Genomic DNA, 17,097 nt, shown 5'->3' with positions numbered 1-17,097 from the left:
GTGATTACAGAAGAAATTTTAAAGAGATAAGTGACTAAAGCAAATGACAAAATAAATATAACAAAATTGGGAGAAGGCTAAGAGTCTAGTATCAGAAAAGAGCTTAAAAAATTTAATTGAAAAGAGAATTTATTAGAATCATTAGGAGGACTGATTAAATTCCTTGGACCCTGGCACTCTCATCATTGCTTATCAGATTTGCAGCCAGAGGCCTTTAACTTCTGAGTATTTGGAAAGGCTATCTGATGCAGATGAGGAAGACCTCAAACCAGTAGTAATATCAAGACATTTCAAAACGTCACCTGAGATTATAACAACTAATCAGTGAAAAATAGAGTACAGAGCATAGCCATTTAGCCCTTTGCACCTGTGCTGGTTCCTTTGGAAACCACCTACAAACCTATGTATGTACCTTATTCATTGTTTAATTTTAGCAGTGACAGCGATTCTGAAGATAAGATCAGTGACTGGAAAAAACGAGATGAAGAACGAAAGAGAGAGATAGAGGAAAGGAGAAGGAAACAGCAGGAGGAAGAGCTACGAAAATTAAGAGAAAAGGAAAGGGAGGAGGAAGAAGAGGAGAAGAGGAAACGGAAAGAAGAAAAAGAAAAAGAGGATGATCAGGACACGCTAGTTGATGAAGTAGATGAAGTAAAGAAAGAACCATCAAAGAAAGTCAAGAAAGTTCGGGCTAAGTCAAAATACTCCTCTGATTCGGACTCTGCAGTGGAAAAGGAGGTGAATTTAGTTTATATTGATTCAGTTCATTCTGATGATTTTAATTTTGTTCAGATCTTCATCAACATTCTTTGAAGATGTGTCATTGTGGTTATTGTTTTAGTGGCCATTAATTTTTATTATTTTTGCCTGCTATTTTTACTACCTGGATCTATCCTGTGAGTAATAGTAGATTATTTAACTGTGGGTAGTCATAATAAAACATCTGTGGTTAATACAAAATGTTTATTAAAATATATTGAGCTTTTACCTCTTTCTTATACATAAATTTTTATGTTGTTCCTGAACTTTAATGTAATTTTTATTGGGTAACCATATAGAGACCAAACTGGTGATAAAATCAGGCACAGGGATATATCAACTAATACAATTTTTAAAGTTCATTTTTGTTGCCTAGAGCTGATTTGCAAGGTAACTATTTATTGCTCTTCCATAATTGCTCTTAATAAGGCGGTGGGGAGCTGTCTGCTGGTGAAGGTATTCTGACCGTGCTATTGGAGAGGAAGTTTCAAGATTTGGATATCACAACATGCTGGAGGTAGTTGTGTTTCACGATTCAGGGCATCATCTGATGTTCCTGTCCTTCATGATGACAGAGATTGTGGGTTTGAGAGCTGCTGTTGGAATATATTGGATACAGTTTGCCGCCACTATGAGCTGGTAGTAGAGAGAATAATTGTTCTGAGTGGTTGAAGGGGTGTCAGTCAACTGGGTGGGTTTGCCTTGAATGCTGCTTTGAATTGTGGGCACTGCAGTCATCCAGGGAAGTGGAGAGTGTAGTGTCACTTTTCAGATATGCCTTGTAGATGGCTGAAAGAGCTTGGGGTAATGGCTGCAGATTAGAAGTCTTTGCACAGTTGAGTTTCTAGTCAGTGCTACTCCCAATATTTTGATGTTGTGTGACTTGACAGTGGTAATGTCATTGAATGGGAAGAGAAGATGGTCAGGCTATCACATTGGTGACTGTTGCTAAGTGGCGTTTCTGTGGTTTGCTGCTTATCAGCCAATGCCTGATATGTTGTCCCAGTCATGTTGCAAGAAGGGCTGAATTACTTAATTTGCTAAGGACTTCTGACTGGAACTGAATGCTGTGCAATTATTTTCTTCCTTGTGGTGGAGAAAAGTCCTTGAAGCTGCTAATTCGTTTGGCCCAGGAAATTGCCCTGAGAAGCTCCTGTGGTAAAGTTGAGGTGTTGAGTATTGAACTCTTATCAAGCATAGCTGTCCTCCTTTGTGCAGTGTATAACTGTAAGCACTCAAAAGCTTTCACCTTCAGGCCCATTGACGAAGGTGAATTTTACCAGTGCATCTTGATACCATTTAATGAAACACAACCTTGATGTCAAGGGCTGTCACTTTGTCTTGCTATCTGGAACTCAGCTCTCCAGGTACGTTCTGGAAGGAGCGATGCTGGCAAAACCCAAAATAGCTTTGAATGAGTAAATGGTGTTTAATGATAGAGAGTAGGTTGATATGGGTGGCAATTAGCCTGATTTGGATTTGTCCTGCTTTTATAAGCAAGATTGCAAGATAATATCATACCTGGATGCCTGTATTGTAGCTGTACTAGAATAGCTAGCAGGTCTATTGTACTACAACTGAGATGTCTGGTCCTGTAGTCTCTGCAATTTTCAGTACACTCAGTATTCTAACAACTGATAAGATAATTACAGCAATTGAAAATAATTTCAAACTTAAGAATGTGAGTAATAATAGATATGTATATGCTAATAATTGTATGTGTGGGTATCATTTAAATCATTCAAAACTAGATGGCCACTAATATATCCAACAGTATATGCAAGTAGCCACCAGAGGGCAGTAGAACATGGACCACTTGGGATACAAGATTCTGTTTTATTACTAATGTCCAGTGTTTATTATTAATTTTGTTTTGGTCAGATTTCAGATAACTGTGGTATCCTTTGCTCTATCACTGTCACTAAATGTCGAAACCTCCTTTCTCTGTGTGATTCTTCGTGAAATCTGAGGAAGCAGCAGTACTGACTCTGATTTTAGATTTGCATTGGAGATATTTATATACTAATGCTAAAGTTATAATTTAAAAGTACTCGGCAATATTTTATAAAAAATGTTTCAGAAAATGCAAAATGGCGATAGATACTTTTATAGCATCAGGTTTTTATTTATATTTAATCATATTGGCCAACACAACATTCCTTTATACTGGAAGAAACTAATTTATTCTGGAAAGTGTTGACATTGCAAAATGTAGGAAAACCAGAATGACATCCAGAAAATCACTGGGAGTTTGGTATAACAAGAGAAGTCAAAGCCAATATAAAAGCCAGAGAGAGGGCATTTAATAGAGCAAAAATTAGTGGGAAGTTAGAGGATTGAGAAGCTTTCAGATAGCAACAGAAGCCAACTAAAAAATTTAATAAGAAGGTAAAGATAAAATATGAAAATAAGCTAGCCAATAATATTAGAGCGTACCAAAATTTTCTTCAGATACAGTGTAAAAGAGAGGCAAGAATGGATATTGGACCACTGGAGAATGATACTTGAGAGGTAGTGATGGGGGACAAGGTAATGGCAGATGAACTGATTAAGTATTTTGCATCAGTCTTCACCAAATTCAGCATTGGTTCTGAAAGACTAGCAAACTGCAAATGTCTCTGCACTCTTCAAGAAGGGAGAGAGGCAGAAGAAAGGAAGTTTGGCCTTGGTGGTTGGGATATGTTGGAGTCGATTGTTAGGGGTGTAGTTTTGGAGTACTTGGAGGCACATGACAAAATAAGCTGCAGTCAGCATGGTTTCCTGAAGGGAAGCTCTTGCCTGATAAATCCGTTGATACTCTTTGAAGAAATTACAAACAGGACAGACAAAGAAGAATTGGTTGATCCCATATATTTGGATTTTTAGAAGGCATTTGACAAGGTGCCGCACATGAGGCTGCTGAACAAGCTATGAGCCCAAAGAATTAAAGGGAAGATTCTAGCATGGATAAGCAATGGCTGACTGGCAAGAGGCAGAGTGCAAATAAAGGGAGCCTTTTCTGGTTGGCTGCTGGTGGCTAGTGGTGTTCCACAGGAGTCTGTGTTGGGACAGATTCTCTTTACGTTATATGTTAATGATTTGGATGATGGTTTTGTTGCCGAGTTTGTAAATGATACAAAGGTAGGAGGAGGGGCAGGTAGTTTTGAGGAACTAGAGAGGCTACAGAAGGACCTAGACAGATTAGGTGAATGGGCAAAGAAATAGCAGATAGAATCCAGTGTTATTAAGAGTATGATCATGCTTTGGTAGAAGAACTGAAAGGGTTGATATTTTTCTAAATGGAGAGAAAATTTAATAAACTGAGGTGCAAAGGGAACTGGGGGTCCTTGTGCAGGATTCCCTAAAGGTTAACTTGCAGGTTGAGTCTGTGGTGAGGAAAGCAAATGCAATATTAATGACACACGCAAAGTGCTGGAGGAACTCAGCAGGCCAGGCTGCGTCTATGGAAAAGAGTAGAGTTGACATTTTGTGCTGAGACCCTTCAGCAAGACGGCCCTGTTGAAGGTTCTCAGCCCAAAATGTTGACTGTACTCTTTTCCATAGATGCTGCCTAGCCTTCTGAGTTCCTCCAGCATTTTGTGTGTGTTGCTTGGATTACCAGTGTCTGCAGATTTTCTCTTGTTTGCAATGCTAGCACTTATTTCAAGAGTGCTAGAATATAAAAGCAAGGATGTAATGTTGAGGCTTTATAAAGCACTGCTGAGGCCTCACATGGAGTATTTAGAGCAGTTTGGGCCCCTTATCTGAGAAAGGATGTGCTGAAACTGGAGAGGGTTCAAAGGAAGTTCACGAAAACGATTCCAAGATTGAATGGCTTGCAATATGAAGAATGCTTGATGGCTCTGGGTTGTAGCCACTGGTATTCAGAAGAATGAGGGGTGACTTAATTGAATCCTATCAAATGGAAGAGTGGATGTAAAGAGGATGTTTCCTATGGTGGAGAACCTAAGAATAGAAGGGTGTCCTTTTAGAACAGAGATGAGGAGGAATTTCTTTATCCAGAGAGTGATAAATCTGTGGAATTTGTTGCAACAGGCAGCTGAGGAGGCCAACTTTTTATGTATATTAAGGCAGAGGTTGATAGATTCTTGATTGGTCAGGGCATGAAGAGGTACAGGAAGAAGGCAGGAGATTGGGGTTGAGAGGAGAAATGGATCAGCCGTGATGAAATGGTGGAGGAAACTCGATGGGGCCAAGAGACCTAGCTCTGCTCCTATGTCTCATTTTTGCTGCACAACTAACAATTCAATGTATTTAAGTGTTTTTTTTGTTAAATATAGTTTAAAAGGTGAAATAGAACACGTCACTTTATTATTTGCAGGTGAAAAAAAAGCCAAAGAAACCACATTCTGAACCCACAAGTAAACAGAAAAAAGAAAGAGAGCCTAAAGAAAGAAAACGTAAGCAGGAAGATCGACACAAAGAAAGGTGAGTTATATTTCATTGTCCAGCAGCTGCAACAGTTCAGATTTCAGCACCTTATGCTATTTCATGGGATATACCACTGGACATAAATCTGTTGCGTTTGAACAGATGTTTGTAACAAAGTGCTAGAGGATCTCAGGAGGTCATGAAGTAAATGTGGAGAGAAGTAAACAGTTGACATTTTGGTCCAAGACCACTTAGCCAGTCCTAATGAATGGTTTTAGCCTGAAGTATCAACTGTTCATTCCTCTCCATGGATGCTGCCTGAACTGCTGAGTTACTCCAGCACTTGTGTATTCCTCAATATTTCCAGCATCTGCAGAATGTCTTGTACTTAAACATCAGTTCAAAGTTTGGGCATCAAGTAAAATATTACCTTATTCCTGGGCTAAGTTCTGTCTTCCCTCTCCATGTGTGGATATGTAGAATTTATATATAGAATGCCAAGATTAGCCAACTAGTCCTCACTAGCAATCTTGCATTGGTGTAGCTCAAATTTGGTTGGGTTTTCACTATGATGCTCCCAAGTTGGTAGCTAATGCATGAAAAATACCCAATCTATCAATCAAGATTCTGGAGCTATCATTACCATGGAGCAAATGCAATAAGAGGGCTGGGATAGATTAATGTATCCCGTGATTCTAAAGAATCACAAGATAATTTTGCCCAGGGTCATAATTAAAATTTAATCCTCAATCAATGCTTGTAAAGTTATTTGGCCACTATCATAGTTTTGCTTGCCGTGTGCAGATCGGCTGCCAAAATTCTATGTTATAATAACTTGTACATTTTAAAAAAAGCATGTCTAATTAGTTCTAAAGTGTTCTCTAGTGGCCTAAGGTGCTTGTATAAATCTTTTTTTCATTTTCCTTTTTATTGTGTAGGATATGAGAAATGTTGGTCTGAAGCTATCAGAAATTTCTGATTAGATTTTTTTTTCCTCTGTTTTAATTATTCATTTCTGTGCAGGGCAGCTAAAGCAGAAAAAGAAAAAAAGAAAGAAGAGAAACTGCAAGTTAAAAAAATAGAAAAGAAAAAAGGTATTTTCCATTATTGTTTTAAGTTCTTGCTGAAAGTGGTTAATTTAAACTTGGCAGTTACATCCACAGTGTTGAAGTGTTTTGAGAGGTTGGTAATAAAACATGCCATCTTCTGCCTGACAATCAACTTGGATCCACTCCAATTCGCCTGCCAGCACAACAGGCCCATGGCAGGTGCCATCTCATTTGCTCTTCACTCAACCCTGGAACATCTGGACAGCAAAGATGCATACATCAGGATGCTCTTTATCAACTACAGCTCAGTATTTAGTACTATCATCCCCCTGACACTGATCAGTAAGCTTCAAGACCTTGGTCTCAAAATCTCCTTATGCAATTGGATCCTCATTTTCCTCACTTGCTGATCTCATTTCAGATTGGCTACAACATCTCCACAATCTACGGCAGTACAGGTGCACCACAAGGCTGTGGAAAATCTACCTGAGAATGGTGTCACAAATCAACCTCTTAATGTCAACAAGGCCAAGGAACTGATTATTGACTTCAGGAGGAGAAAACCAGACATCCATAAACCAGTACTTAGTGAAGGATCAGGGAAGGAGAATGTCAGCAACTTTAAATTCCTTAGTGTTATCATTTCAGAGCTCCTATAAATTCAAATACAAAAAAATGTACGCAACACCTTTGCTTCCTTTATAATTTTTTACAAATTTGGCATAACATCTAAAACTTCTATAGATGCGTGGTGGAGAGTATTACAGCCTGGTATGAAAACACCAATGTCCTTGAACTGAAAATACTGTAAAAAGTGGTAGATATGGCCAAGTCCGTCACAAGTAAAGCCCTCCCCACGACTGAGCACATCTACATAAAGCATTGTCGCAGGAAAGTGGCATCCATCATCAAAGACCTCCGCCACCCAAGTCATTCTCTCTTTTTGCTGTTGCCATTAGGAAGAAGCCTTAAGAGCCCCAGGACTCACTCTCGGCTTAAGGAACAGTTATTACCCTTGGAGCCATCAAGCTCATGAACCAAAGGGGGGTAACGTTACTTACCCATCATTAAAATGTTTTCACAACTTATGGATTCACTTTCAAGAACTCTTCATCTTGTGTTCTTGAAAAGGGTTCTTCAGCCCACCTAGTCCACCAGGACCATAGCCGTCCATACCCCTATCATCCATGTACCTATCCAAACTACTCTTAAGCATTGAAATTGAACTTGCATGCACCACTTGTGCTGTCAGCTCGTTCCACACTCTCATGACCCTTGAATGGAGAGGTTTCCCCTCATGTTCCCCTTAAACTTTTCACTTTTCACTCTTAATGTATGACCTCCAGTTGTTGTCCCACACAACGTCAGTGGAAAAAGCATGCTTGCATTTACCCAACTATTCTCCTCACAATTTTGTATACCTCTTTCAAATGTTCTCTCAATCGAGGAATAAATCCAAACCTATTCAAACTTTCCTTATTACTCAGTTTGCCCAGACTCAGCAACATCCTTCTCTGTACTCTTTCGACCTTGTTTACATCTTTCTTGTAGGTAGGTGACCAAAACTGCACACAATACTCCAAATTAGGCCTCACCAATGCTTGTACAACTTCAACATGACATCACATCTCCTTTGCTCAGTACTTTATGAAGGCCAGTGTGCTAAAATCTTTCTTGATGAACTTATCTACCTGTGGCACCACTTTCAATGAATTATGATCCTGTATTCCTAGATCCCTTTGTTCTACCACATTCCTTAGTGCCCTACCATTGCATTATCTGCATTAAATTCCATCTGCCATTTTTCAGCCCATTTTTTCCAGATGGTCCAGATCTGTCTGTAAGCCACGATAGCCTTTCTCGTTGTACACTACACCCCCAATCTTGCTGTCAATTGCAAATCTGCTGATTCAGTTAACCACATTTTCATACTGATCATTGATATAAATGACAAGCAACAATGGACCCAGCAGCGATCTCTGTGGCACTCCATCAGTTACAGGCTTCTAGTCAGAGGCAACTTTCTGGCTTTTCCCACTAAGCCAATGTCTAATCCATTCTACCTCATGTTGAATGCCAAGTGATTGAATCTTTTTTGGCTCACCTCCCATGCAGGACCTTGTCAAATGCCTCACTATAGTATAGTCTGTGTAGACAACATCCATTGGCTTGTCTTAATCACTTTCCTGGAAACGTTCTTGAATAACTTTATAAGTTGGTGCAGTCTTTAATTTTATTAAGGATATTAGATTTGTTGAGTATACCTGCAAGAAAATGAATCTCAGGATTTTATATGGCGACATATATGTACTTGGATAATAAATTTACTTTTGAACTTTTTTAGTAGCTAGCATTTCTTTAAAAACTTTTAATCATCGTAGCCTCCCCAGGGAGTTAGGGGAATGCATGATTGTGGAGCTAAAAGGATCCCTGATCTTTCTTTTTATGTGTATCATCTGTATCAGTTAAACAAATGATGAAAAGGGAGCTGACTTTCAGTACTAATGTGCTCCATCTTGCTATTTGCTAAGGCTTACTGCAATAGAGACAATAAATTTCTGCTGAAATTTTGTTTAATTTGATAGAAATGACGGCAGAACAGAAGCTTCAGAAAATACATACTGACATTAAGCATGCTCTAAAGGTTGACAGTCCGGTAAGTATGAATAAAAATTTACATTGGAAAGCAAGTTTTTGCTACATATGTGCAATATTTAAAAATAATTTCTAAAATTGCCAAAAATGTCTAAGATGAAGCCAACCTGCACTGCAAAGTTAAAATTAATTTCTAGAAAATAATTTATTTTTGCAGTTACATGTTAATGTTCTGCAACTTTTCCCAGCTTGGAGAATTCACATTATACTCATCCATTTGCTTATATCATTTCTGGTTACAAAATAATTCCTGCTTTTAAGATCTTTTAATCTTTTAGAGTTGGGGTCAGACATAAATGATCCCAAGAATGTGCACAAAATGTTAGGAGCCTTATTCCCAAAGGACTTTCAGTGTATTTTAATAACTTAATTAGAGGAACTTTGGGTAACAGGTGGCCCCTGTTTTTCGAACATTCGCTTTATGACAGCTCTCTGTTGCGAAAGACCTGTTTTCGCTAACCAAAAAGGATTTTTGGCGGGTGGATGGGGTGAGGGCAGATGTGCGGGAAATGGGAGAGATGCGTTTGAGAGCAGAGTTGATGGTGGACGAAGGGAAGCCCTTTTGTTTAAAAAAGGAAGACTTCTCCTTCATCCTGGAATGAAAAGCCTCATCCTGAGAGCAGATGCGGCAGAGATGGAGGAATTGTGAGAAGGGGATAGCCTTTTTGCAAGAGACAGGGTGGGAAGAGGAATAATCCAGGTAGCTGTGAGAGTCTGTAGGTTTATAGTAGATATCAGTAGATAGGCCGTCTCCAGAGAAGGAGACAGAAAGATCAAGAAAGGGGAAGGAGGTGTCGGAAATGGACCAGGTAAATGTGAGGGCAGGGTGAAAGTTGGAGGCAAAGTTAATGAAGTATGCTGAGCTCGACGTAATTAGTCCTTTCCTTTCTCCAGCTCTGTGTCACTTTCGCCAATCACCTTTCCAGCTCTTAGCTTCATCCCACCCCCTCAAGTCTTCTATCATTTCTCATTTTCCCCTCCCCCCACTACTTTCAAATCTCTTACTGTAGCGGTGTGCTACAAACAGCGCTAAAATTACGACACGGAGTCGGTAACTGCAGTCGAAGGAAAAACTTTATTCGAAAACTTCAGCCTCACTTTTAAGCCTCTGTCAACCGGCCCCCCATGGCGAAGAGGCTCCAAAGCTCTGTGCTCGCAAACCCCCGTAGGCTATCTAATTGTGAGTCGGTTCGCATACGCTAGGAAATGAGCCGCCACATAACCCCCCCCCAGAACCGGCGATACACCCCCCAATGTCCACAGCCTGGGCCAGAACCTGCTTGGGAGGTCGGCCTCTGCGCCGAGGCGCCGGAAACTCGGCCGGTTGCGCCAGGTCCACATGGGCCGGCTTGAGGCGGTCCACCGTGAAAACCTCCTCCTTCCCCCCAACGTCCAGCACGAACGTGGACCCGTTGTTCCGGAGCACCGTAAACGGCCCCTCGTATGGCCGCTGCAGCGGTGGCCGATGCCCGCCCCTTCGTACAAACACAAACTTACAGTTCTGTAGGTCTTTGGGTACGCAGGTCGGGTGCCGCCCATGCTGTGAAGTGGGTATGGGGGCCAGGTTACCGAGCCTCTCGCGAAGTCTGCCCAGGACTGCAGCGGGTTCTTCCTCTTGCCCCCTCGGGGCTGGTAGGAACTCCCCGGGGACGGCCAGGGGCGCGCCGTATACCAACTCGGCCGACGAGGCGTGCAGGTCGTCCTTGGGCGCTGTGCGGATGCCGAGAAGGACCCAGGGAAGCTCGTCCGCCCAGTTGGCTCCTCGCAGGCGGGCCATGAGGGCCGACTTCAGGTGACGGTGGAAACGCTCCACTAGCCCGTTCGACTGTGGGTGGTAGGCAGTGGTGTGGTGCAGCTGAGTCCCCAAAAGGCTGGCCATAGCTGACCACAGGCTGGAGGTGAACTGGGCGCCTCTGTCGGAGGTAATGTGGGCTGGTACACCAAAGCGGGATATCCAGGTGGCGATCAGGGCTCGGGCGCAAGATTCGGAGGTGGTGTCGGTGAGCGGGACCGCCTCTGGCCATCTTGTGAACCGGTCCACGATAGTCAGGAGGTAACGCGCTCCGCGCGACACTGGCAGGGGGCCCACGATATCCACATGAATGTGGTCGAAACGCCGGTGGGCGGGATGGAACTGCTGCGGTGGGGCTTTGGTGTGCCGCTGAACCTTGGCCGTCTGGCAGTGCATGCACGTCCTGGCCCATTCACTGACCTGTTTGCGGAGTCCGTGCCAAACGAACCTGCTGGAAACCATCCGGACAGTTGTCCGGATGGAGGGATGCGCCAAGTTATGAATGGAGTCGAAAACACGTCGCCGCCAGGCTGCGGGGACGACCGGACGGGGCTGGTTGGTGGCGACGTCACAGAGTAGGGTCCTCTCACCTGGGCCCACGGGGAAGTCCTGGAGCTGCAAACCGGAGACTGCGGTCCTGTAACTCGGAATCTCCTCATCTACCTGCTGTGCCGCTGCCAGTGCCTCAAAGTCTACCCCTTGGGAAAGGGCATGAACGGTAGGGCGAGAGAGCGCATCCGCCACGACATTGTCCTTACCCGAGACGTGCCGGACATCCGTTGTGTATTCAGAGATGTAGGACAGGTGGCGTTGCTGGCGGGATGACCAGGGGTCGGATGCTTTCGTAAACGCAAAGGTAAGCGGTTTGTGGTCCGTGAACGCGGTGAAGGGCCGACCTTCTAGGAAGTACCTGAAATGCCGGATTGCCAGGTAGAGCGCCAACAGTTCCCGGTCAAAAGCACTGTACTTGAGCTCGGGTGGCCGCAGGTGTTTGCTGAAAAACGCCAGGGGTTGCCAGCGACCTGCGATGAGCTGCTCCAGCACCCCACCGACTGCCGTGTTTGATGCGTCCACTGTGAGGGCGGTAGGGGTGTCCATTCTGGGATGTACTAGCATTGCGGCGTCAGCCAAAGCTTCCTTCGTTTGAACGAAAGCGGCGGCGGACTCCTCGTCCCAGGTAATGTCCTTGCTCGGACCCGACATCAGGGCGAACAGGGGGCGCATGATCCGGGCAGCTGAAGGGAGGAAGCGGCGGTAGAAATTGACCATACCTACGAATTCCTGAAGGCCTTTGACCGTGGTGGGTCGGGGGAAGTGGCGGACCGCATCTACCTTAGCGGGCAGAGGGGTTGCCCCGTCTTTAGTAATCCTGTGGCCCAGGAAGTCAATGGTATCAAGTCCGAACTGGCATTTGGCAGGGTTAATTGTAAGACCGTACTCACTCAGTCGGGCGCAGAGTTGACGGAGGTGGGACAGATGCTCCTGACGACTGCCGCTGGCTATGAGGATGTCATCCAAATAGATGAACGCGAAGTCCAGGTCCCGTCCCACCGCGTCCATTAACCGCTGGAACGTCTGTGCGGCATTCTTCAGGCCGAACGGCATGCGGAGGAACTCGAAGAGGCCAAACGGGGTGATGAGAGCCGTCTTGGGGACGTCGTCAGGATGCATCGGGATTTGATGGTACCCTCGGACAAGGTCGACCTTGGAGAAGATCCGGGCGCCGTGCAGGTTTGCCGCAAAGTCCTGAATGTGCGGCACAGGGTAGCGGTCCGGTGTGGTAGCCTCGTTCAGCCTGCGGTAGTCGCCGCACGGTCTCCAGCCCCCCGTCGCTTTGGGCACCATGTGCAGGGGGGAAGCCCAGGGGCTGTCGGACCGCCGGATGATCCCCAATTCCTCCATTCTCTGGAACTCCTCCTTCGCCAGTCGGAGCTTGTCCGGGGGAAGCCGCCGAGCACGGGCATGGAGGGGTGGTCCCTGTGTCGGGATGTGGTGCTGTACGCCGTGCCTGGGCATGGCTGCTGTGAACTGCGGTGCCAGAACCGATGGGAACTCCGCCAGGACCCTGGTGAAGTCGTTGTCGGACAGCGTGATGGAGCCGAGGTGAGGGGCTGGCAACTGGGCCGCGCCCAGGGAGAACGTCTGAAAGGTCTCGGCGTGTACCAGTCTCTTCCTGGGCAGGTCAACCAGCAGGCTGTGAGCTCGCAAAAAATCCGCACCCAGAAGCGGTTGGGCTACGGCGGCCAGTGTGAAGTCCCACGTGAACTGGCTGGGGCCGAACTGTAGCTGCACCTGACGGGTGCCATAGGTCCTTACTGTGCTGCCATTCACGGCCCTCAGGGGGGGACCCGGTGCCCTGCTGCGAGTGTCGTAACTTGTCGGAGGTAAAACGCTGACCTCAGCCCCAGTATCGACCAGAAAGCGGCGTCCCGACCTGCTATCCCACACATACAGGAGGCTATCCCGATGGCCAGCCGCCGTAGCCATCAGCGGCGGCTGGCCCTGGCGTTTCCCGGGAACTTGCAGGGCGGGCGGCAACGGCGGGCTTCTGCGCCCCACCGCTGGTGGTAGAAGCACCAGTGTTCCTTGGGCCGGGGGTTGGCGGGCTCTGCGGCCGGGCCTGGACTGGTTTGCTGCCGGGAGCGTGGCTGGGAGATCTGTGCGATGGACGCCCCGCTCACCTTTTTGGCGTTCCACAGCAAGTCCGCCCGGGCTGCCACCTTCCGGGGGTCACTGAAATCCGCGTCGGACAGCAGCAGGCGTATGTCCTCGGGCAGCTGCTCCAGGAATGCCTGCTCAAACATGAGGCCTGTGTGTCCCTCGGCCAGAGACAACATCTCATTCATTAAAGCCGATGGAGGTCTGTCGCCCAAACCATCCAGGTGCAGTAAACGGGCAGCCCGCTCGCGCCGTGAGAGTCCGAAAGTCCTGAGGAGCAGGGCTTTGAATTCCGTGTACTTGCCGTCTGCCGGGGGCGACTGTACGAACTCCGCGACCTGGGCAGCTGTGTCCTGGTCGAGGGAGCCCACCACGTAGTAGTAGCGGGTGTCTTCTGAGGTGATCCGGCGAACGTGGAATTGGGCTTCGGCTTGCTGGAACCATAGGTCCGGTCGCTGTGTCCAGAAACCCGGCAGTTTCAACGAAACCGCATGAACAGAGGCGGCGTCGGTCATTTCTGGTCCAAAAATCGTTTGGACCGTCGGGGTCACCAATTGTAGCGGTGTGCTACAAACAGCGCTAAAATTACGACACGGAGTCGGTAACTGCAGTCGAAGGAAAAACTTTATTCGAAAACTTCAGCCTCACTTTTAAGCCTCTGTCAACCGGCCCCCCATGGCGAAGAGGCTCCAAAGCTCTGTGCTCGCAAACCCCCGTAGGCTATCTAATTGTGAGTCGGTTCGCATACGCTAGGAAATGAGCCGCCACATTACTATCTTTCCTTTCGGTTAGTCCTGACCAAGGGTCTCGGCCCGAAACGTCGACAGCACTTCTCCCTATAGATGCTGCCTGGCCTGCTGAGTTCCACCAGCATTTTGTGTGTAATGTGTCATTAACTTTCTTCATTTGCAGTTTTATGAAGGAATTCCAATAAATGTAAATAAATAAAGGTGTTTTGGAAGGATAGATTAGAGAGCTCCTCTAGGGAGGCCATTTGGGTGGAATTGAAGAATGGGAAAGGTGCAGTAACACTGATAGGAGTGTATTATAGGCCACCTAATGGGGCACGTGAGTTGGAAGAGCAAATGTGTAAGGAGATAGCAGATATTTGTAGTAAACACAAGGTGGTGATTGTGGGAGATTTTAATTTTCCACACGTAGACTGGGAAGCTCATTCTGTAAAAGGGCTGGATGGTTTAGAGTTCGTGAAATGTGTGCAGGATAGTTTTTTGCAACAATACATAGAAGTACCGACTAGAGATGGGGCAGTGTTGGATCTCCTGTTAGGGAATGCGATAGGTCAGCTGACAGATGTATGTGTTGGGGAGCACTTCGGGTCCAGTGATCACAATAGCATTAGCTTCAATATAATTATGGAGAAGGACAGGACTGGACCTAGAGTTGAGATTTTTGATTGGAGAAAGGCCAACTTTGAGGGGATGCGAAGGGATTTAGAGAGAGTGGATTGGGTCAAGTTGTTTTATGGGAAGGATGTAATAGAGAAATGGAGGTCATTTAAGGGTGAAATTATGAGGGTACAGAATCTTTATGTTCCTGTTAGGGTGAAAGGAAAGGTTAAAGGTTTGAGAGCACCATGGTTTTCAAGGGATATTAGAAATTTGGTTCAGAAAAAGAGGGATGTCTACAATAGATATAGGCAGCATGGAGTAAAGGAATTGCTCAAGGAATATAAAGAATGTAAAAGGAATCTTAAGAAAGAGATTAGAAAAGCTAAAAGAAGATACGAGGTTGGTTTGGCAAATAAGGTGAAAATAAATCCGAAAGGTTTCTACAGTTATATTAAAAGCAAGAGGATAGTGAGGGATAAAATTGGCCCCTTAGAGAATCAGAGTGGTCAGCTATGTGTGGAACCGAAGGAGATGGGAGAGATTTTGAATGATTTCTTCTCTTCGGTATTCACTAAGGAGAAGGATATTGAATTGTCTAAGGTGTGGGAAACAAGTAAGGAAGTTATGGAACCTATGACAATTAAAGAGGTGGAGGTACTGGCGCTTTTAAGAAATTTAAAAGTGGATAAATCTCCGGATCCTGACAGGATATTCCCCAGGACCTTGAGGGAAGTTTGTTTAGAAATAGCAGGAGCTCTGATGGAGATCTTTAATATGTCATTAGAAACGGTGATTGTGCCGGAGGATTGGCGTATTGCTCATGTGGTTCCATTGTTTAAAAAGGGTTCTAAAAGGAAGCCTAGCAATTATAGACCTGTCAGTTTGACATCAGTGGTGGGTAAATTAATGGAAAGTAATCTTAGAGATAGTATTTATAATTATCTGGATAGACGGGATCTGATTAGAAGTAGCCAGCATGGATTTGTGCGTGGAAGGTCATGTTTGACAAACCTTATTGAATTTTTTGAAGAAGTTACGAGGAATGTTGACGAGGGTAAGGCAGTGGATGTAGTCTATGTAGACTTCAGCAAAGCCTTTGACAAAGTTCCACATGGAAGGTTAGTTAAGAAGGTTCAGTCGTTAGGTATTAATGCTGGAGTAATAAAATGGATTCAACAGTGGCTAGATGGGAGATGCCAGAGAGTAGTGGTGGATAATTGTTTATCGGGATGGAGGCCGGTGACTAGCGGGGTGCCTCAGGGATCTGTTTTGGGCCCAATGTTGTTTGTAATATACATAAATGATCTGGATGATGGAGTGGTAAATTGGATTAGTAAGTATGCCGATGATACTAAGGTAGGAGGTGTTGTGGATAATGAGGTGGATTTTCAAAGCTTGCAGGGAGATTTATGCCGGTTAGAAGAATGGGCTGAACGTTGGCAGATGGAGTTTAATGCTGAGAAGTGTGAGGTTCTACATTTTGGCAGGAATAATCCAAATAGAACATACAGAGTAAATGGTAGGGCATTGAGGAATGCAGAGGAACAGAGAGATCTAGCAATAACTGTGCATAGTTCCCTGAAAGTGGAGTCTCATGTAGATAGGGTGGTGAAGAGGGCTTTTGGAACGCTGGCCTTTATAAATCAAAGCATTGAGTACAGAAGTTGGGATGTAATGCTAAAGTTGTACAAGGCATTGGTAAGGCCAAATTTGGAATATTGTGTGCAGTTCTGGTCACCGAATTATAGGAAAGATATCAATAAATTAGAGAGAGTGCAGAGACGATTTACTAGGATGTTACCTGGGTTTCAGCAATTAAGTTACAGAGAAAGGTTGAACAAGTTAGGTCTCTATTCATTGGAGTGTAGAAGGTTGAGGGGGGATTTGATCGAGGTATTTAAAATTTTGAGAGGGATAGATAGAGTTGACGTGAACAGGCTGTTTCCATTGAGAGTAGGGGAGATTCAAAGTAGAGGACATGATTTGAGAGTTAGGGGACAGAAGTTTAAGGGAAACACGAGGGGGTATTTCTTTACTCAAAGAGTGATAGCTGTGTGGAATGAGCTTCCTGTAGAAGTAGTAGAGGCCAGTTCAGTTGTGTCATTTAAGGTAAAATTGGATAGGTATATGGACAGGAAAGGAGTGGAGGGTTATAAGCTGAGTGCGGGTAGGTGGGACTAGGTGAGATTAAGGGTTCGGCACGGACTAGGAGGGCCAAGATGGCCTGTTTCCGTGCTGTGATTGTTATATGGTTATAAATACTCATTGTTGAATTCTGATAGGTGGATTCAAATTTGCAACATGCAGTTTCTGTGAAAGTTGATTAGAAATCATTTTGTAACGAATTCGACTCAATCAAGTAGCTATCAGGAAAAATATTTCTAATATACATACACACCATGTATTTTTTATTGAGATATAGTGTGGAATCGGCCCTTTGAGCCTTGCTGCTCTGCAGTTCCCT

At 44.9% G+C, this 17,097-nt stretch overlaps 1 protein-coding gene across 3 annotated transcripts in view; it reads left to right on the top strand.

Annotated features, from left to right (window-relative positions):
• The window catches only part of hdgfl2 (HDGF like 2), a 96,963-nt gene that overhangs the window by 72,461 nt on the left and 7,405 nt on the right, over nucleotides 1-17,097 (top strand). For all 3 annotated transcript variants that reach the window (XM_059991598.1, XM_059991597.1, XM_059991596.1), the window contains exons 9-12: nucleotides 435-738; nucleotides 5,081-5,187; nucleotides 6,154-6,224; nucleotides 8,765-8,835. In XM_059991598.1, coding sequence (XP_059847581.1) covers nucleotides 435-738; nucleotides 5,081-5,187; nucleotides 6,154-6,224; nucleotides 8,765-8,835 — 553 coding nt within the window. The remainder of the gene's footprint in view (nucleotides 1-434; nucleotides 739-5,080; nucleotides 5,188-6,153; nucleotides 6,225-8,764; nucleotides 8,836-17,097) is intronic.

The sequence above is a fragment of the Hypanus sabinus genome, chromosome 16, assembly GCF_030144855.1.
Source record: "Hypanus sabinus isolate sHypSab1 chromosome 16, sHypSab1.hap1, whole genome shotgun sequence".
In the NCBI taxonomy this organism is placed as follows: domain Eukaryota; kingdom Metazoa; phylum Chordata; class Chondrichthyes; order Myliobatiformes; family Dasyatidae; genus Hypanus; species Hypanus sabinus.
This window is presented reverse-complemented; position numbering and strand designations above follow the sequence as displayed.